A 21,670-nucleotide genomic window follows, 5' to 3' on the forward strand; every position below is an offset into this window, starting at 1 on the left:
AACCGCACACGTTTGCAGGAGTCAATAACATGAAGGCCACAAGTTGATGTAGGAAAGAAATTGGGTTATTTTACATGCCATATTAATAAAAAAAGGAGGAATCTATGTTCGATCAAGAAAATCGATTGAAAAATTGGAAATTCGAGGATTAGTAGATTATTTGTTGCTGCTATTTCACGAAAGTAAATGTTTTGAATAATAGTCAAAGATTACAAACCTATGGCCAATTTGACTTTTTTATGGTGCAACTTAACCTAGAAACCTTAGGAATCAGAATAAGGAAAAGAAAAAAAAAAAGACAAAAGATCAAAATTGTACTAAAATTATAAAATCTCGTATTAAAAATAGCAAACGACATAATTCCTCCAAATTCTGTCTGAGCTCATACCAAAGCAATGAGGGCCACTTTAGGTTTTTTTTAAATAAATTGATTATGTTGTTATTTAAGAACAATCAGATGCAAAATAAAGTAGTTAACAGTTGTTATACTGTATTTTTAAAAGTGTTGTGAGTACAGAAAGGAGTGTAAAAATAGTGTGTAGAAGGAGAAATAATGTCATTGTTTAAAATTAATGAGCTTATTACAGGAACTAAAAATATTCTAAAGGCTCAACTCCGCTTTTTATTAAAGCAGCTTTTAAAAGCAACCTACATGGTGCTTTTAAAACCTGCTGTCTAGAGGTCAGTGCTTTTAAATAGGCAGTATATTTTATGTTTACCAAACATTTTTTTACTGCTTAACTTTAAAGTTAAGCAGTTTTTGGTGAATAAAACAATACCAAATTGGGCCTGAGTCTTGTAGCAACAAATAATCTATAAACTATGTGAGCACAATGAGTCTTGTAGCAGCAAATTCTACTTGGGCCCAAAATAGATAAGCCAATGAAAAGTTGTGTTAATTGAACAGCCTGAAAAATCCAAAATGTCAACTGTGAAACCTCGCCCTAAATTAATTGTAATTTCATATTAACAGGAATTATGAGATTACCATTTTGCCCCCTATCCATCACCATATCCGGATCCCCCTTCCCTTTTTAGATTTTCTGTTATTATTTTATAACACTCCATCTCTCTCTGTCTGCTTGCCACGTGGCACCACCCCCACCTCTTATCTCCCTTTTTCTTCTTCTCTCTTCTCCCCCGAGTCACTCTCTCTCTTAGCTTATTCTCTCTCTCTCTCTCTCGCACACTTTCTACCTCCTTCTCCCCGAACCTACACACACCCAAGATCGAGACAATGACGGTTGACGACACCATCCTCCATCATCACCTCACTTAGTGATCTCTCTCCCTCCTCCTCTGTGAAGCACAGAGAACCCATGAAGTGTTCCGGCAAACCCCGTGGCCTTCAAGCCAAAATCCAGCCGACTCGAGCCACCTCACGGCGTGTTCTAGGTACGAACCTCTTCCTTTCTCTCGTAGCTTCAATTCTAGGGGTAGATCGTCGAGTTTAGTTGGGTAACGGAGTCGATTGGAGCTCGAGAAGCTCCGGTCTTCTCCCTCGCAAAAATGGGTCATACCCGACCCGAGACCCTAAACCGAGTCTTTTAGCCCAGAACTTTGGGCTGGGCTTTCAAGCCTAAAGCTCGTTAAAACCCAAGCCCAAAATCCCTTTGAACCTAGGCATTTGGCCCGTGCTGACTTAGGCCTTCGGCCCAATGAACCTAGGCCCAAACCCACTAAACCCAGCAAGTAACCAAGCCCAACCCAAGACCTGGATCCGGCCCAAACCTGATTGGATCCCAAACTTCAGGCCCGCATGGGTCCATGTGGGGGCCTGTGCATGGGCGCGCATAAGGGCATGCATGTGCCAGTGCGTGGAGCACATGCGCCTCCGTCGTTCATGGCAGCGCTGGTAACTTTTCTAGCCAACTTTCCGGCGACCCATCTTAACGCGTGGCTGTAAGGGCCGCCACCTTGCTGCGGCGCGTGAGGGTGCGTGCGGCGGCGCATGGGAGTACCTGAGGTCCCCCTTATGATTTTTGACGTCTTGAATCCGTTTATGATGTTCATTTTCCGAAATTCAATCATTATAGTAGAGTTTTTTTAAATTGGACCCTTTATGTGCTTAGGTACGATTATTAGCAGCGTTTCCGTCCCTTCTATTTCGTACGACTCTTCGATGATGAAGTAACTGTGAGCAAACCCCTTCAAAATGCATAATTTTACTATTAGAAATGCATACATAAAAAGTAAGATTTAATGGTTACGTTTTATGAAACGTTTATGAGTAAATTAGATTTACACTTTACGAGATATCATGCTTTACTAAGAATATTTTGGAATACCATACTTTATTGACTTTACGTTCTTCGTAGTATATATGATTGAAGACTATATACTACGAATCGGTTTTACGATATGACGTTGTAGCTACCGAACTCCGATTAAGATATATATATATATATATATATATATTAGAAATATTATGTTAATGTTTTTATGTACTTACTTAGTGGTTACTCATACGATCTGCCTACAGGCGAATGATATCTATATTGGCTTCGGTCAGGTGATGTAGGGGCCTACGGGTTGAATGATATCTATATATTGGCTTCGATTGAGTGATGTAGAGGCCTATGGGTTGAATGATATCTATATATTGGCTTCGGTTTGGTGATGTAGGGGCCCACGAGTCGAAAGATACTTATATTAGCTTCGGCCGGGAGATGTAGTGCCTACGGACGAATGATACTGCCTACAGGTGAATTATCTGCCTACGGGCGCGTGATGTAGAACCTTCGGATGAATGAAGAAGTGTTCTATTTGCCTTCGGGTGAAACAAATATTATATATATATATATATGTATGTATGTATATGCCTTATATATATACCACTACTAAACACATTATATACGATATATGTTTTATGGAAGGTTTTATGGCATGTTAGGGTTTTCGGAAAACCTACTACTTATTATGCAATATGAGTTTTCATAAACTTTGGGTGTTAGTACGTTGTTGAATAATTATGTTAGTACTATTTATATATCAACTTGGTCCACTCATGTTTTGTTTTGCGCCCCTTCAGGACATAGGAACGAGGCATACGAACCGAGCTACGAGGCATTCCCCTACCAGTGATATTGTGCCATCCTCTCTGCTTTTGACATCACTTGTAATAGTACTTTTTGTTACACCTTCCGCTTGTATTCTGAATTAGATGTATGCTCTGAATATGTCATGCATTATCACTATCATTTTATTGACGATTGAATATTATTATAATATTTTGATAAGGTTCGTATTTAAATTTTACATTATGAGTAGTTCAAGCGAAATTTATACGCATGTTTCACATGTCCTCGGCATATGCATTCATTAAATGGTCTGCGTCACCCTCGGGTGTCGGCCAACACGTGACCATCCCGTTGTCCTCTAGACATCGAAATCAGAGCATGTCATCAACTTTCATGATATGGCAACATCAAATAATCTACTAACCACGAATTTTTAATTCTCTAATCAATTTTCTTAATTGAACATGGCTTCCTCTCTTTTAAATTATGGCATGTAAAATAACCTAATTTCTGCCCTTACATCCCAAGTGAAACAAAAACTTGGAAAAGACATTGCATGGCATTGTCCGGTGGTTTTCATGAGTAATGCCAAAACTAATGCTCTAATAGTATGACATACTGCCGCATTTGCAGCTGTTACATTCAATCCAAAAATTGGATATAACAGCCCTAAGTGACGGATTATGCAATACACCAGTATATGGCAGAAATATTAGTTAGTTAAAAACTTAGGATATATTTTAGGACGTACCTTTTTTTAGGGATGAGTAGGATATGCTTTCAGAGTTAATCATGTTAAGATAAATATAGCAGTTAGAAAGTGCATAGTAGTGTTGTGACCACCTATGTGAGTGTAATAGGCTAAAAATTAAGACTTCGACTCATTTGGAACCAAAAATTGGCGTCGACAGTTTTTTCATCATTTCTTAAAAGTTGTATATTCTGAGCTAATTTTATGCAGTTAATTAGAATATTAACCGTCACTTAGTACTACAATCTTTTCACTTAGCATATTTAGACTTAATCTACTCTCATATCCCTATTTTTCCAATTCTTTAATGTAGATAATATCGTTTATTAAAAAAAAAAAATTAGAATAGTAACCGAGTCGTATCGTGTTTGTGTTTGCTTTGACATGTATGGTATGCGAAATTTAAGACTTGAACAAGAAAACTCAAAAACTAACAAAAAAGAGTAACAGAAAACTACGCGTTAAAGCACCATTGATGTTGATAGTACGACGATCATTTGGCAAATTAGAATGGGAAATGATTACGTATATATTCCTCATCTTCAATTCACATTCCAAAAGCTATACCTATCACATACTAGTTGATCATTATTCCCGCACACTAGATAGATTTAAAGAAAATTTTGTTTTGTTCTGAAATTGACGATATATGTGCAATAGAAAATAAAGTAAATAAGACATAATATTTACGAGGTTCGACAAATATGTCTACGTCCTTGGGACAACATTAGTATTTTTCTCTCATTATAAAAAATAATAGGAGTATAAAGATAACTCTCACTATATTTCTATCTTCACTCTAGCCTTCCTTTTCTCTTATTTTTTTTCTTTTCTCTCCTCTCTTTCTTATCTTACTTCCGTGTTTGTTTTCTTTTGCATGTGTCTCTTTGAGAGCTATTGTGTTCCTTTATATAATTGAAAACAAGTGGGATGTGTTTCTCCATCAAGCCACTTCTTTTGACAATTTGTGAATGTATGGGGTCATCTACTCAAATCATATAATGGATGGAAGACATGTGGGCGTCCATATATACAACATATTTAAATTTATCTTTGTTTATTGTAATCTTATAGGTTTGTATTTTGGGGTTTTATTTCCTTTCACTTTTGAACTACTCATGATTTGCAAGTTTGCAATGCTTTTCCAATGGCGGCTTTAATGTGTTCATTTGTGTATTTACCTTGACGACCATAATATACCTATGAATATGATCACCCTTTGAAGCAGAAGCAACAGCAGCAGATCCAAGTTCTACGAATCTAACTTTGCCACGAGCAAAATCCAAAACGACAATATTAGAGCAATATTTGAAGTAAATGCCACGATCCCAATCACCTGCAGGCCCAAGATGAACACCAAGGAAACAAAAAGGAGTCTGCCATCTTCATGTCTATGCAGTTTTCTTTTTCTCGCACTAACTTATCATAACTTTTCATCACCTGTATGTCAACTATGTATCTTCAGCAAAAACTGAACCAACTTCAACAATGACCATACAACCTCTCACAATAACCAAGTGAAGATTACGACGGCTTAACTTTGGAAATTTGGAAATTAGGGTTGAGGAGTCCATTCAAACCTTTCCTTTTTCAAGTTAAGAGAAAGTATCTAGTTTTTTAATTCAATTTCAAGACTATCATCATCAGAAGAATCATGAAAGAGATCTTGTGGGAGCAAGAACTAGCATTGTAGCCCATACCATACCACTCATATTTGCAGTTTGGAGGTTCATCAAATTCACTTGGTGGGAGTTTTAAACTTCTCCTATTAGAGGATTGACTAGGACAACTTGGCCTCCTAATGATCTTGCTTTTTGAAGCAAAGCAAGCCGTAGGAAGAAAACGTGAGATTGTAGTGGCCAGTTCTAATGAAGGTTGGAAAGTCGAAGGCAAGTTCATTCTTGCCTATATGATGATCATACAACAATGGTAAGGTGATTAACTTAGACCTGGTGAGAACTATGAGCCGAGGAGGCGGTGTCAGCTTCTTTAGATCTTCATCATCAATAGTAGAAAGAGATGGGCGTGACAAGGCTACGAAAGGTCTTAGTATTAACATATGATCCTATATTACTGAGAAAAGAGAATTGAGCAGAGAAGATGAGGCAAAAGGGAAACTTAGAGAGTACAAAAGCTTGTATTGTATTGATCTTTTGTTACCGTACAAATGAGAGGGAAAATCCCTTTTATACAAAGCAAAAACCGCCTAGCTTATCTTACAAGCTAATACAATGTTGACATGGCATTCCTTATTCAACATCCTCCCTCAATCTGTACTGGGATTTCCCAGTTGAAGATTGCTACAATGCTTAAGAAACTTTGGATTATGCAATCCCTTAGTTAAAACATCTGCCATTTGATCTTTGGTAGAAACATATTAAACCTGCAAATCTCCCTTTTGAACTCGCTCCCTTATGAAATGAAAATCCATTTCTAAATGAAAATCCATTTCTAAGTGTTTAATCCAAGAATGCTGAACTGAATTAAGACTTAGAGCTATGGCAGATTGATTATCACAACATAATAGAGGAGGATTGTGTAACACAACACATAAATCTCTCAAGATCAGTCGAATCCAAGCAATATCAGTAGCAGCATGGGCTAAGGCTTTGTATTATGCCTTTGTGGAACTCCGTGAAACCGAATTTTGTTTTTTAGATTGCCACGAAATAGGATTAGCCCCAAGATAAATGACTTAACCAATGATTGACCTCTTGATGTTAACATCAACAGCCCAGTCTGAGTCACTTAAGCCTTTGATATCAATACTAGTACCTGAGTGAAAATGTAAACCACGTTGCATAGTGTCCTGAAGAAATCGAAGTATCCTTTTAACTAGACGGAAATGAATATCAGTTGGAGCATTCATGAATTGACAAACATTGTTGATAGCAAAGGCTATATCAGGCCTGGTAAAGATAAGATACTGTAAAACACCAACAAGACTTCTATACAATGTTGGATCTGATAAGAGTTCCCCTTCTGTGATAAGAGTAGATTGATGTGGTTAACAAGAAGTAGAACAAGGCTTACACCCATCCATTCCAACCTTATGTATCAAATTCGTGATGTATTTTTCTTGATTCACAAAAATGGTACCATAAGATTGACCATGGATTTGTAATCCGAAGCAATAAGTCAATTGCCCCATGTCATTTAGATAAAAAACTTTAGCCAAATTAGCAATGACATATTGAATATGAGAAGAATCAGATCCAGTGATGGTTATATCATCAACATACAAAAATAAGATAACAACCCCTATCTCAAAATTCTTAACAAACAAACTAGAATCTAAAAAAAAAGGTCTTAAACCCAAAAGTAGCCAAGTAATTATTAAATTTATCATTCCAAGCCTGTGGGGCTTGTTTGAGTCTATATAAGGACTTCACAAGCTAACACAAATGTAGGATGATCAGAATGAAGAAAACCTTGAGGCTATTTCATATAGACCTCTTTAAGTAATTCACCATGCAAAAATGCATTTTTAACATCAAGTTGTCTAAGGGGCCACATGTATGTTGTTGCCATTGCTAAAATGATTCTTACACTGGTATGGCGAACTACAGGACTAAATGTCTCTATATAATCTAGTCATTTCTCTTGCCTAAATCTTTGAGCCACAAAACGAGCTTTATAAAGAGCAACAGTTCTATTAGGATTCCGTTTTATAAAATTTTGATCCAGTAATATTCTTATCAGGAGGTAAAGGTACAAGAGTCCAGGTACCTTGAGTTTGCAATGCATCGTACTCTTCTTGCATAGCTTGTTGCCACTAAGGAATTTGTGATGTAACCCTGAAAGATGAAGGCTTATATGAATCTATGATATCAGCAAGAAATGTAAAACCTCCTGAAAAATGTGCACTATTAGAGTCAAGGGCTAAATTTGACGAAAAATTGATGCAAGAGCAATGTAATCTTTTCTAGTAATGGTACCAGTTTTAAGTCTGGTTTGGATACTATGAGAAGTATAAGCAAGTACTATATCACTGGAACTTGAAGAACTAATATATGGCAGTAAGATCTCTAACTTTTGTGATGAATGGATAGGCAACATAAAAGGATTGGAAAGAGTAGCAGGATAACTGGAAGAAACAGAAACTGAACTGAACTGTCTTGAAGTCCCATTATCCTGTGAAGAATTCTGCAAACTTGAAGAGGAAGACTGAGGAAAAGTTCCAAAACTAGTAACACCCTGATGTTCTTGAAATAATTGCAAATTCACTATAATAGGCCTAAGTGGCATGGCAGAAGGCTGGAATGAAGTGGGGTGTTGTAAATTTGATATACCAAAGGCACAAGGGAAACATGTTTCATCATGTATAACACTTCTGGAAATGACAACCTTTGCACTGACCATATTATAACAAATAGCACCTTTATAACCAAGACAATATCCCAAGAAAACACACTGAATAGACCTTGGTTGAAGTTTATGAGTATTATAAGTTTATGAGTAAGATTAAGTTTCAAATGGAGATTTCATCTTTAAGTTCTTAGTTGGCATTCTATTAAGAAAACAGAAGGTGCCACTGCATAATACCAAGACTTGAGAGGAAGTGTAGCAGCATTTAACAAAGTAAAAGTTGTCTCTACAACATGTTTATGCTTCCTTTTCCACTAAACCATTATGTTGGGGTGTGTAAGGATAGAGGATAAAGGGTAGAATTAGATTAATGACTTTTATCTTGGTACTAAATTGATTCTCAACATAAGCACAAAATCTCACAAATACACCAAAAACTTCTGATTTATTTATTAAAGGGTAAATCCATACAAATCTTGTGGCCTCATCTACATATGACACATAGTATCTAAATCCATCAATTGCTACAACTAGAGAAAGACCACAAACATCAGTATGGACCTCATAAAATGGTATATCAACTCTATCTAACTTTTCAGAAAAGGCTAGCCTTCTCATTTTTCCAGTAATACAATGAGAACAAGCATGAGTAATTACATCACTAGAACTTGACACACTAAAGTCTTTCAACAGTGCTTCCAAAATTTCATTTGAAGGGTGCCCAAATTTGTGATGCCAGAGAGAAGGCTTAACAACTTTGCCTAATAATGCAGAAGAAGAAAGTACACGTGAAGTAAGCAAAGAAGGAAACACATGCATAAGAATCCTAAACAATTCATTGTTGCTACTCTTTCCGTTGTACAGAACCACCTATGTTGCCTTGTCTTGCACAAAAAATTGTATGTCATCACATATAAACCAACTGTTATTAACCTTGCACAGTTTTTTCACAGAAAGAAGATTTACAGTTAATATAGGAACATGTAATGTATTTTTAAGATGAAGAGTGTGAGAAAGAGTCTTGATAGTTCTAGTGCCAACATGTTGAACATTCAATTCTTCACCATTTTCGACTATAATCTTCTTATCACCAGTGTATGGAACTGTTGATTTTTAGAGAGTGATGTTAGGGCTCATATGGTGAGAAGCCCCAATGTCAATAATCCAAGACTCACCCTCATAAGAGGTTTGATTAGTTAATGCTTGCATAGAAGAAGGCACAAAATTCCCTTGATCAGCAGAAATGTCTTGAGAACAAATTGAAGAAGTAGCTTGATTGAACACAGAAGGTGCAGGTTGAAAACCAGAATACAACTATATAGGAAATGGAGACACTCCTTTAAGACCAAAACCACCGATAACATGACATTGGCAAAGGAATTTGGATGCTGAAATTGAGAAGAGAGGTCCTGAAAGGCATAGTGAACAGTGATAGAAGGAGGGTGAGGAGCTCTTTGATAGGCATAATTACCCATATATCTGCAATCAATAGCAATGTGTCCCCTCTTTCCACAAATTTGACATTCTTGAACAACTTGACCACCACCAGATCTGAATAGACAAGTAACAGCATTATGGCATTTCCTAGAGCAAATCTGACATTCATGAATGATTTCTAGTCTATGAAAAGTATTACCAACCCAAAATTGACCATTTATGTTACCATTAAACCGAGGTTTATAACCGCCATTACCTTTGCCCTTATAGCAATTATTATTCCCAAAAGATCTATTACCTTGACCATTGAAATTGGTAGTATTTGATGGACCAAAAATTTTCCCATAAGATGAGTAACCAAGAAAAAGAGAATTCTGAAGAAAATCATTTCGCTGAGACACACCATTGGACTGAGAAAAACCATTAGGTGCAGACTGCAGATCCAGGAGCAACAAATCCATAACCAAAATTCTGAGGAAATGACATAGCGCCAACCGAAGAAGTAAGAGGTCCAGGCATTGAACTGGAAAAAAAAAATGACCAAGCATATAACTTGAGGAAGAAATGCTTGGATTGCCTACATTAGTGTACATAGCAACCATACTTTGCACAAGAAAATGCATTCTATTTTTAATAGTCTTTTCTGCACCTAACAATTGTATGTAAAATTCTTTCAAGCTAATAGGTGTCTCTCTAGCAAGAATAATTGTTTTAATCATTTCAAAGTCAACTAGAAGACCACTTAATGTTGCAATCATTACGTCATGATCTGAAATTGCTTCACCAGCAGTAGTGAGTTTATCCTTAAGAACTTTTAGTCTCAACAATTACTTATCAGCAGTATCTCCACCCCTTTGTATTGTATGTAACATAGCTTTCAAATGATTAACATTGGCACTGGAAACCGACATATATTTATCTTGCAAAGCAATACATGCATCATGAGCTGTTTTACAACCAACGACATGTTCAATTGCATCATCACTTACTGTAGTTAAGAGAAGACTAAGTAGGTCCATATTAGTTTTAACCCACACCTTATAGGCATTTTAATCTCTTTAGTAGTCAGGAGTAAGAACATATTTGGGTAGACAGATAGAATCCCTAGTAACATGGTCCAAAAGATCATGACCATGAAATATCGAACAAAACTGAAATTTTCATTTGATGAAATTATGATCATTCAGTTTTATAGTCAACATTCCCAAGAGACTATCCAATTTCACAGAATCAGACATGGTTACTCAACTTAACATTGCAAGAATAGACCCAAATGAGAAAATCGAATCACAAAATTACCTAGATACAAAATTCTTCAAGAATCACTCCAAATATCATAAGATATAACTACAAATCTCAGATCTTGACAAATATACTGGTAATTGACCTTAATTCATCAAAAAAGTGTTTGAATTGGCATCGGCCTTCTCGAAGACCACATTGAACAGAGAACAAACAATTCAACAGTCATAGACAATCTTTATGGCATCAGCCTTCATTCTATACAATCACAAGAATCTAACAAAGTAGAAAAGCATACAGCTCCCAAAAATTAAAAAAATTAAAAAAATTAAAAAATTAAAAAAATAAAACCCCAAATTCCAAAATTCTTGAAGATTGAACTAAACACACAAATACAAGCACACCTGATATGAAGCGAAGCAACGGAAATTCATGTCAAGAATCACAGTGTAAGCAAGACTGGCTCCATGATACCATATTAACATATGAATGAATTTAGGATATTTTTTTTTTCTCAGAGTAACTTAAAAAAAAAAAAAAAATTATGTGGACAATCCTAATTTAATTTTATGAAAATTTTAACCCAAAAATATTTAGATTCCGATAAATATTAAAAAAATATCTAAACTGACATCATGAAACTCGTGAAACACTATGAAAGAATATGAAACATAAAATAAATTTTTTTAACTACTTTTGCCGTTGGATTTAAATTTGGACAGTTACTTCTTCTTTTTTTACAATTGAATTTGATCATATTATATTTTAGCCGTTGGATTCAATGAATTTATAAATATAAAACTAAAAAAAATACATATATATGGTGGGCCAGCTCCACTAACTCAGGGAGAATCCTGAGCTAAATTTGCCCCAAAGGTTGGAGCGTTGAGGTAAGTTTAGAACTTAAAATTTGAGTTGTACTCCAAGGGTTGAAGTAGGTGTAAGTGTGAGGAAGGGAGATGAAAGGGTAAACGCGATTTGAGAAAGACAAAAGATGAAAAATTAGAATGGAAAACCTGATACTTTCATATCATTGACAACACAATCGCATGGCTATTTATACAAGTAAAGATATAACCGTTGGGCAAGCTTTTGGTTACGTAAGCGAAACTATACAATGAATTACATAACTACATTCTAATAACATCATAACATCAAAGCCATTCGATCACCCGTAATTGGCATTAGCTCCTCTTGAATGTGGGGATTCCTCAACTACCTCGGAACGTGGGGATTAGCTTCTCTTTCTTATTCATCTACTCCCCAATCTCTTGTTTATATCTCCACCCAATGCCAAGCTTCTGGTTATGATTGTGGTGGGTACGTACTCGTCCTTATTGTCATCAAATTAGCTAGGCAAGTAATTTAATACTTTGCAGAAAACTTAATTACTTGCACATGTTAAAATTATGTAACACATAACAGCAAATTCGGCTACCCAACATCGTCGTGCCACATGTACCAATCACGTATCTAACTAGTATGTACTAGCCTTATTTAAATCTCCATAGGTTGGCCTCAAAACGGAACAACCCAAATTAAGTTTTCTATGTGATGAAGAAGAAAGAGAAACAACAAGAACAAGGTGCTAAAGTTTGGGACTGTGGTAGTCCATTGTATGATTCTTATGAGTTGGCTTCAGTTGGTCATATTCTTGAGCGGTACACAACACCGGCGCCGGTGTTGCCATTTCTCTCTACTAGTGAATCTAGTGAGGAGGACCGCATCGTAAAGACAAAACCAAAACGGTCTAGTTTGTGGAGGTGGAAGATGATCAAGAAGGAGAACGATGGTGATCAAAAGAAAGTGAAAAAGTTGACCGGATTTTATACTGTTTTTCGAACGTTGGGTTTACGCAGGAAGAGAGAGATATAGCAGTGAAGGGTAAGATACATAGAAAGAGAGGTCTCTATCTGTATAACTTCACTTTTTTAAGTTCATGTCCATTTATCTACAACATACTGAAAATTATAAATCAAATTATCGACAATATATTATCGATCACATATAGAAGACATACTTGCACTTTTTTAACTGCACTAGAGAAAAAATGTACATATTCCTGAGCAATTATTATGTGTAGCCTTATTGTAAAGACTTGTTTTCTTTGATTTTATTTATAAGCGTGTATACAATATATACAGATACATATAAGATGTTTTATGAAATCAAATTAATTTTGGGATTTAGACATCCCTAACTTAAGGAGATGGGGAGATATGAGCGGGACTAAAATCTTCTCTTAACACTTGTATCAATGAAGGCTAATTTGCAAGCTTGCATATTCATTTCCAGCATGAGAAAGTTTATTGATCAAGGAATTGGTCAATTATTTTTTTTAAGCTTTCATATGTCGTCGTTGTCAAATACCTAAGACGAAAATAGTTTATTGTGTAAAATGTCAACAGACAAGTAACTCAATATTTTTTATACAAATGGTACTATTCGCGCATTGCGATCATTGAATTGAATGAATTGAGGAGAATCAAATGACAAAATTTAACAGGTGTCAGAAAAGTGTGACTTGTTTTGTAATTTTTTTACAAGATGATATTTTATTTTGAACTCTCTAACATGCGAGGAGAGAGTTACTCGAACTTATATCTAATTAGAAAAGTCAACTAGGCTAGAGCAAGCTCATTCATACCTAGCTATGCAAGATCCAAAAAAGGTTGGTAAGGAGCTATTGTTCTCGTTCTACACTAGGTCATCCGAGTCGTCCAATATATGCCGACATGGGTATGTGCTTTGCCTAGAATTTTCGAAGATGGGATGTTGCATTCTAAGGCCTTTTCAGAGAACAAGAACATAGTTACACAAAAGAAAGTGATTTCAACACACCATCTCTTTTCTTATACGTCTATATTTATTTTTGTCTCTTGATTCTTATTTGATTTACTCAATCTAAACATCGTAAATATAGTTAGGCATGCAAAAAAGAAAATGAATGTGTGAAAATCACTCATCTTTCGAAAACGAGTGTGTCAACATCACTTCCATGTCCACAGATACATCTGTACGTATACCGATACATGTGTACATATATTAATATGTGCACAAATAATACCAAAGTTCTCTTCTAGCGCTAGTGGTTTGCGCTTTTTGGCTTTTCGTGCATGGGCTGGGGTAGTCTTGCTGTGGTTCTGCTTTACTATTGTTTAATTTTTGCAAATTTATAAACAGATTAAACAGATAAATTTACACTAAAACATGCAACCCGTTTCAAACTCATAATCTTTTGAAGGTAGGAAACAATCCTTTCCACTAAAACAAACCTTTTTTTTTGTTCACCAACCTATAATATTTCAGTTTTATAGAACAAATTTGATAATTAAAAATAATAAAGAAAATACAGCAATAAAAAATAAAGGCCTCCGTCTAAATTTTACACAGGACTGACCTTGCAAAACATTGGGAGAGTTTTGTATCAATTATCTCTTATATGGAATGAAAAGTTGCAAAGGGTATGAGTAAGAATCAATATATAGCGATAGTATTTTTCTTTTTTGAACAAACAATATTATCTACACTAAAAAGAAGGGGGTTAGGTTTACCTTTACAATAGACTAGCAATAATATGATGAGAGTCGAACTGAACAATAGTATTTTTATCCCAACTAAGAAAGATATGCTGCTAATTTTGGTTTTAAAAAAAAATTCTCTTTACCTACGTCTTTAGTCAACGCTGACCAATCCAAATTGCCAAATGAGGTGCTACACATCACACTCATAGAGACTAAGAATTTATGTGGACCACATTGATGGATAATACGAACAAAACAAAATTAAATGCATGTAGCGACTTAAGCTACAAGTCAATCATAAAAATATTAGAATGTTAAATATAACATTATGTTCAGAATGTAAGTTATGCAAGTTGTAGAATACATATTTCGATGTGACGAATATCGTTGAACAAACAATTAAATGTCTGCTAAAACAGATATTCTTCTTTAACATTAATTCATTACGTATAAAAAAAAAAATGAAACAATTTAACGAGAACCACTTAAACTATTGGAAAGTAGATAATCCTTTTTGTTCCACACACACAATCAAACAAAAGTACGGATTGGCTTTTCAAGCCAGCTTTTTTCTTAACGCGGGAGTGACGTTCTCCGACTTTTCTCCAACTATACACAAAAGTAGTACTACTACACGTACTCACTCTGACTCAGTTTCCCGGAAAACTATCGGGGGACCCAAATTTGCAAGTTTCGTATATAGTCCTCCCTACCCTTTCAAACTATTGCAGCATAAGGATATTGCTGATGAAGATCAGAGGGATTGGATTGCATCACAGCGTAGTTCGAAAATGTAAATGCATCAAAGTGTTCTTAGTTTGAATGTTTGAAACTTAAAAGCTATTTGTAATAGACGGCTAAGACTAAAACATTTAAACGATGTAGAGTGTGTCATCTGTCTAGTTTGTTATGGTTTTAAGTTGTCGCGGATGTGAGCTCTCTCACACGAGTGAGGCATGTGAGCTTCCGACGGTTATTTCTTGTCCTATTCAATTCACCACAGCATATGTGTGTGTGTGTGAATCCGTTTGCTTCTGTAATCGAATCCAAGAGAAATACAAACTTTACAAAGAGAGCAACGTACTCTCCAAGCTAACGCCACCGACAAAACCTCTCAAATTACAGAAAACAACACAAACTATTATCTCCAATTTTTATTTTTTTCCGAGAAAATGTCAACTGTAATTATTTTTTGAAAAGCAGGAGGAACATATGCAAGTTTCAGAAGCCTCCGTGTTCTCTCGAGTCCCAAAAGCCAAGTCCAAAGTCCTTGTTGATAGCTTTCGGGTAAATTAAGGTTTACGGATTCCTAAGCAAACCTGAATTGAGTTTTGTTGGTTTTCTGGTTTCTGGTTTTCGTTTTCGATGCTTAATGATGTCTGAAAGGGCCTAAAGTTCAGTACTTGACCCTGTTTTTATCCCTTCCATGTTGTTTGGTAGCTGAGAAAATAAAATGAAAAGGAAAGAAAATTCAATTGACTTTTGGAAATCTGAATTGTTTATTGTTGTTTCAACTCTTACGTTGTTATGATACCAGGTTTTCATCTTTTTGTCTAGTTCTTGTTGGTTATGTTTATGGTCTGTGAGAATTTTAAGGTTCTAATTTTTTGTGATTGTGGGATTTGAATTATTGTTTCCAGAGGCATTGGATTTGAGGAGAGTGATGGATTTGAAGGGAGGTAGAGTAAAAGAGAGAGTTTTCGGAAAAAGAAATGATGAGTCGATTAGTGGTAGTTCATCAAGAACAGACAGCAAAGAGGTTATGGTTGATAATTATGGTAATAATGTTAGGGAAGGGGTTAAGGGTTTAAGATTTGAGCAAAGAGGTGCAGCTATAGAAACCGAGTTTGTTGAAAAACATACTCGATTTTCGCAGTTCCCGACTGATAATTGGATCTCTGGAGATGAGATTGAAATGAACGTGAGTAGGTATATGTCTGTAGTTTCAAGTGTAGAAGATATTTCGGCCCCCTTAATGAATTTTGCTGGGTCAGTGAGATCAAGGGAAAGTATGGACCAGTTTCGAGGTGTAGAAGAAGATCGGTTTAATGGGTTTTACGTGAGCCCTACGGTTGGGGCTCAGCGTCGAAGAATGCCAACTTCTGCTTATCCTGACGAGGGGCCTTCAACCTACGAGGTAGACTCTTTTGATGGTACGAGTGAAGTTGAAAATTTAGAGCAGAATCGAGCGGAGCTTCTGAGGAAGTTGGATGAGCTGAAGGAGAAACTGAGCAGATCTTATGATGTGGCAGATAAACCAAGGGAACCGGTTCCTATGGAGAGGAGTAGAACGCCGCCTGATCTTTATGGTGACCTGATAACTTGTACTCTTTCGATGCAGCCTTACGCTGTGGACGAGCAGATGACAAGACCCCCTTACTTCAACTATAGCCATGGACCTGTAACTTTTACGGATCATCATAATATGGTTATGCAGCAGAAGAACTTCTATCCTTCTCAAAGGCACCCATGGAATGTGATTCCAGAAAATGAGGATCCGTCTCAGCAACAAATGAAACGGAGGCCTCCCCATCATCCACTCCAATACCCAAGACCACCACCTAACGAAAAATTTATGGGACGGCGCATGCAATTCAATGCAAATCCACATGAAAACGCTTCTCACTCACCCGCTTGCTCTTGTTCAGGCTGCTACAACCCAAATTGGGTAGCTCCACCCCAAGTCCCGCTTGATGATTTTGGAAATCGAAGGGTTCCAAAAGCTCCGATTAATTTGAATTCCAACCACCATGTCAATCCTATTACATTTCTGCCACGTGATTATAATCCACGACATGCTAGTCCTCCTCCATTGCACACAAGGTGGCAAAGTGATTCAGAACCAAGAACCGCTATGGCAATCAATAGGCGCGGACGAATCTTCCATCCTGTAGCAGGTGGTGCCCCATTCATCACATGCTTTTGGTGCTTTGAAATACTGAAACTGCCGAGAAAACTTGAGAATACGAATAAGAATCAGTCAAAACTGCAGTGTGGTGCCTGTTCAACTGTTATCTCACTTGAAATCAAGAACAAAAAGCTCTTTACTTCTAAAGATTCCAAGCAACAATCTTCTGAGGTTGGTCAAAGTTCTAATGAGGCATTAAAAGGCAGCGTTTTAAGTCTTCATGGTATTCCGAATGCAGGTGACACCAAATCCCCCTGTGATGATTTAGATCATTCTGATCAAACCTTGCCATTCATTGACACCGAAGACAATTTACCGACAGAAGATCAGAAGCTGGACATGGATGAATCTGAGAAGAGGCGAGGTCCTACTTCAACATCTTCCATCCCTTCCAAGGAGGAGGAGGAGATATCAGATTGTGTGATCGCTCGGCTGGACATGGATGAATCTGTGAAGAGGCAAGGTCTTACTTTGACATCTTCCGTCCCTTCCAAGGAGGGGGAGGAGATATCAGATTGTGTGATCGCAAATACAGACGTTTCTGGCTCTGCTGAGTTGCCAACAAAAGAGTCCTTTTCTCCAAAGCGTCCAGGTTCGCCTCTTTGGGAGCAGCCTGGTAGTTCTAAACATAGAGTAAGCAGAGCCGAGAAGGGAAATGACAGTGACTGCAAGAACCAAGACAAGGCACTCTTTAGAAAGATCGCTTCTCGACAGAATTCTGTGAAAGATAGTTCAGTGGAAACCAATGTGGATGTTTCTTACAATGAATATCTCAATACCAACATTTCTAAAGACTCTGCAGAGGGAAGAAAAGAACAAGATCCCCCCAAAATCGGCAAGGGTGCAGATTCCTTATTGGTGGGTCTCATAAAAAAGAGCTCTAAAGATGTCTCAAAATCTAACCAAGGTGTGGAGAAAACAAGGCCTACTGTTTTTATTAACGGGCAACCTATTCCGGATCATGTTGTTAGGAAAGCTGAAATGCTCGCTGGCCCGATTCGACCTGGAGATTATTGGTAAGTCTGCATGTCGCCTCCCAACTTTTAGTGTATGACATGTAAATTCCTTCTAGCTGAAAAAGTAACTTGTTTCGTATCCGCATTTTTAACTAGGTATGATTTCAGAGCCGGATTCTGGGGTGTGATGGGCCAAGCTTGCCTCGGCATAATTCCTGTGAGAACAATAAACTTTTGATTTGTAAATATTCTTGTACACGGTTCATGTGGACTTATAATAAAGCATTCGTTTCGTTTTGCAGCCTTTTATTGAAGAATTCAATTACCCCATTCCAACAAATTGTGCTGCTGGCAATACCGGTGTCTATGTAAACGGGAGAGAGCTACATCAGAGAGATTTGGACCTGCTTGCAGGGAGAGGACTACCAACTACAAGAGAGAAATTTTATATCGTCGAAACGTCTGGGAGAGTGGTGGATGAGGACTCAGGGGAAGATTTAAAAAGCCTCGGCAAACTTGCCCCCACGTAAGTCCTTGTGCTTATATAAGTTTGATTACAGTGGCATGTTGATTACCGTCTTCTTGTTAAGATCCTACGTAAAGAAAATTGCTCGATCGATATCAAACAACTTTGCTTGATCCTTATTTGGCTATTGCCCTGTGTCTGCAAGTGTAAACTAAGATTACTGTCATTTTCTTTCTTTGCATTTGTTAATTTCTTTGCATATATGATAACCACCATTTGGTAATATATCAACCTTCATAATTAAAGATGTTTATGTATCAGCTTGTCTGATGGCTTATCATTTATTAATTTGCATTCGTGTTGATTCATTCATGATCGTTGACGTTTTATTGGACAGAATTGAGAAGGCAAAGCGCGGATTTGGCATGAAGGTCCCCAGAATGGTTGTGTGAATATTCACTGTCGTAGTTTCGATTTTCGCGATTTAAATCTTGTATGCTTCGAGTCTTTCAAGATGATAATGACGGGTCAATCACCGTTTAAACTCTTGGCGTGTTCTTGGATCCTATGTGTTTGTTAGTTGTTCATACGTTTGCATCTCTGCGAGTGTAGGTGATATGTACATTGTATCATCCAGTTGTGTTCGAGGCTGGATAGATTTTATCATGCTGTATTTGTACAGTATAGTTCTTCTGTATTATCGACGTGCTTGTTCATACATTTGGATTTCGCTTTGTTGATCCTCGTTGTCCCGGCGAGATTCCTGCTACATCGTACACTGCAAGGTACAGAACACATTGCACTGATGTGAACCATGTTGAATAAGAAGAGTATCCAAGATAACTCTAATGATCCCAAGAAGAAGAAAATAGAGCACACTCTTACAGAAAGCTCACAAAACAAACTAATTAGCAAAGCTTTTCTTATTTAGCTCTAGGCTTTGTTTTTCCTTGGATGATATACAATGCTTGGGGACTTGGGTATTTATAGCAAACCAAATGAAAGCTACACCACACACTTAATTAAACTAAGATTATTTAGTACCACACAAAACCCACTAATTGCATCTAATTTTTTCCACTCAACCATACCTAACATTACCTAACTTTGCAATTGTAAGCAATTACATCATCAAACTAGATATGAACTTGGACTTTAGATTGGGTTGTGGATTACTTATGGTTTTGGGCTTGACATTGATTCTCAACACTCCCCCTCAATGTCAACTCTCATTCTTTGCACTGTGCTGAGCAGACAGCGAAAATTTTCGAGCTTGCCTGTACTTAAACTTTTGGTGAACAAGTTCGCAACTTGATCATTCGTCTTGACCTGTCTCATCTCAATCTCTTCTTGTAGAACCTTTTCTCTGATAAAGTGGTAGTGCACTTCCACATGTTTAGTTCTTGCATGAAAGACTGGATTTTCCGCCAAGCGAATGGCCAATTGGTTATCACAGTACAATGGTACTGGATAATCTACTGGTTGATGTAGATCACTCATCAACTGTACCAGCCATGCATTCTCTTGAGCTGCCATTGCTGCTGCTCTATACTCTGCTTCTGTGGTTGACAAAGATACCGTTGGCTGTCTCTTGCTACACCAAGAGATGGTTCCAGAACCAAGCTTAAACACATACCCAATTGTTGATCTCCTGGTGTCATGATCTCCCGCATAGTCAGCATCACAATAACCAACTAACTTGCAGTCTTCACCTTTCTTGTACAAAAGACCATAGTCAATTGTACTCTTCACATATCTCAGTATTCGTCGAACTGCTTCCAAATGAGGCTTCTTTGGATTTTGCATGTACCGACTCATCACACCAACTGCATAAGAAATGTCAGGTCGAGTCAAGGTTAAGTAGATCAGACTACCTACCAATTGTCGATACATTGTCGCATCTTCCAAATCTTTTCCTTCATGTGCACACATTTTGGCGTTTGGTTCCATCGGTGTCAAAATTGGCTTGCATTCGAGCATTCCAAACTTCTTCAATAAATCTTTGGAATATTTTTGCTGTCAGAGAAATATTCCTTCTTGTGTGCGATCAATCTCTAGACCAAGGAAGTGCTTGAGTTGGCCAAGTTCCTTCATCTGGAAACGGACTGATAAATTCTCCTTCATCCGAAGAATTTCTGCCTCATCATCACCGGTTATGATCAAGTCATCCATATACACTAGCACGATAGCTAGCTTTCCTTCATTGGCGTTGACAAACAAGCTGGAATCTGCAGGTGTTACTGAATAACCACTTTGTGTTAGAAACTCTGCAATCTTACCGTACCACGCTCTTGGTGCTTGTTTCAAACCGTAGAGTGCTTTCCTTAACTTGCACACGTACTCAGGATAAGCTTCGCTTTTAAAGCCCATTGGCTGCATCATGTAGATCTCCCGATCTAACTCTCCATGCAAGAAAGCATTCTTCACATCCATTTGGTATAGATTCCAATCTTTGTTAGCTGCAAGTGCAAGTAGGACTCGTACTGTTGTAAGTTTTTCCACTGGGCTAAACGTTTCATCATAGTCTAGTCCGTACTGTTGAGAAAAACCACGAGCTACTAGTCGTGCCTTGTACCTCTCGATTGACCTATCTGGACGACGCTTTATCTTGTAAACCCACTTACAGGATATGGGTTTGACATCTCTTGGCTTTGGTACCAGATCCCAAGTTTGATTTTGCTCAAGTGCATCAAGCTCTTCTTTCATAACTGTCATCCACTCAGAACTCTGTGATGCTTCTTCGAACATCTCAGGTTCTGTTGCTTCTTCAATTATGGCTGCATTGGCGTATTTGGGATTTGGTCTCCGTGCTCTTGTTGACCTTCGGAGTTGAGATTGTGGAGTTGATTCTTCCGGTACACTAGGCCCACCTTCTTCGTCTGGTTGTTGATACATGCCAGTTTGCCAAGGATTCTGAGTCACTCTCTGTTCGACATCATCGTCATTTGGATCTCCTGATTCATCTGAACTTGGTTAGAGTTGGATAGTATGCTCCCCCATCTTCTGTTGCAGCTTTTCTCCAAATTCTCTAAAGTCTGGTAGCACCTCCTTCTCTGAT

The 21,670-nt window shown here is 37.3% G+C and overlaps 1 protein-coding gene, 1 long non-coding RNA gene and 1 other non-coding gene across 6 annotated transcripts; 1 reads left to right on the forward strand and 2 right to left on the reverse strand.

Annotated features, from left to right (window-relative positions):
• Positions 1-6,549: 6,549 nt before the first annotated feature.
• On the reverse strand, positions 6,550-7,873 carry LOC125479616. The gene is made up of 2 exons (XR_007260135.1): positions 7,501-7,873; positions 6,550-6,849 (listed from the first exon to the last, which is right to left on the reverse strand). It is a non-coding gene; the product is annotated as an uncharacterized LOC125479616 (long non-coding RNA).
• A 632-nt stretch (positions 7,874-8,505) lies between these two features.
• On the reverse strand, positions 8,506-11,288 carry LOC108866992. Of its 2 annotated transcripts, XR_007260133.1 has the most exons (3): positions 11,163-11,255; positions 10,904-11,034; positions 8,506-9,630 (listed from the first exon to the last, which is right to left on the reverse strand). It is a non-coding gene; the product is annotated as an uncharacterized LOC108866992 (transcript). The 2 variants fall into 2 exon arrangements; XR_007260134.1 differs by lacking the exon at positions 10,904-11,034 and having other exon boundaries at positions 11,163-11,288.
• Positions 11,289-15,157: 3,869 nt separating this feature from the next.
• LOC103943758 lies at positions 15,158-19,332 on the forward strand. Of its 3 annotated transcripts, none has more exons than XM_048589806.1 (5): positions 15,158-15,579; positions 15,923-18,206; positions 18,303-18,363; positions 18,449-18,672; positions 19,010-19,332. In XM_048589806.1, exons 2-5 carry the CDS (start codon positions 15,946-15,948, stop codon positions 19,062-19,064), a joined length of 2,601 nt encoding a protein of 866 aa, XP_048445763.1. In that variant the 5' UTR covers positions 15,158-15,579; positions 15,923-15,945; the 3' UTR covers positions 19,065-19,332. The 3 variants fall into 3 exon arrangements, with proteins under 3 accessions (XP_048445763.1, XP_048445762.1, XP_048445761.1); XM_048589805.1 differs by having other exon boundaries at positions 15,164-15,569; XM_048589804.1 differs by lacking the exon at positions 15,158-15,579 and adding an exon at positions 15,587-15,819.
• The last annotated feature ends 2,338 nt before the right edge of the window (positions 19,333-21,670 follow it).

This window comes from the organism of the source record quoted next, unplaced genomic scaffold, assembly GCF_019419815.1.
Source record: "Pyrus x bretschneideri cultivar Hongxiangsu unplaced genomic scaffold, Pyrus_bretschneideri_v1 Contig3, whole genome shotgun sequence".
NCBI classification, from domain to species: domain Eukaryota; kingdom Viridiplantae; phylum Streptophyta; class Magnoliopsida; order Rosales; family Rosaceae; genus Pyrus; species Pyrus x bretschneideri.

Bases quoted from the DNA above. Each gene is read 5' to 3' on its own strand.
- LOC103943758 (XM_048589804.1), top strand. The intron at 18,364-18,448 runs GTGAGAACAATA...TTCGTTTTGCAG, and splicing joins CTTGCCTCGGCATAATTCCT to CCTTTTATTGAAGAATTCAA. The intron at 18,673-19,009 runs GTAAGTCCTTGT...TTTATTGGACAG, and splicing joins CTCGGCAAACTTGCCCCCAC to AATTGAGAAGGCAAAGCGCG.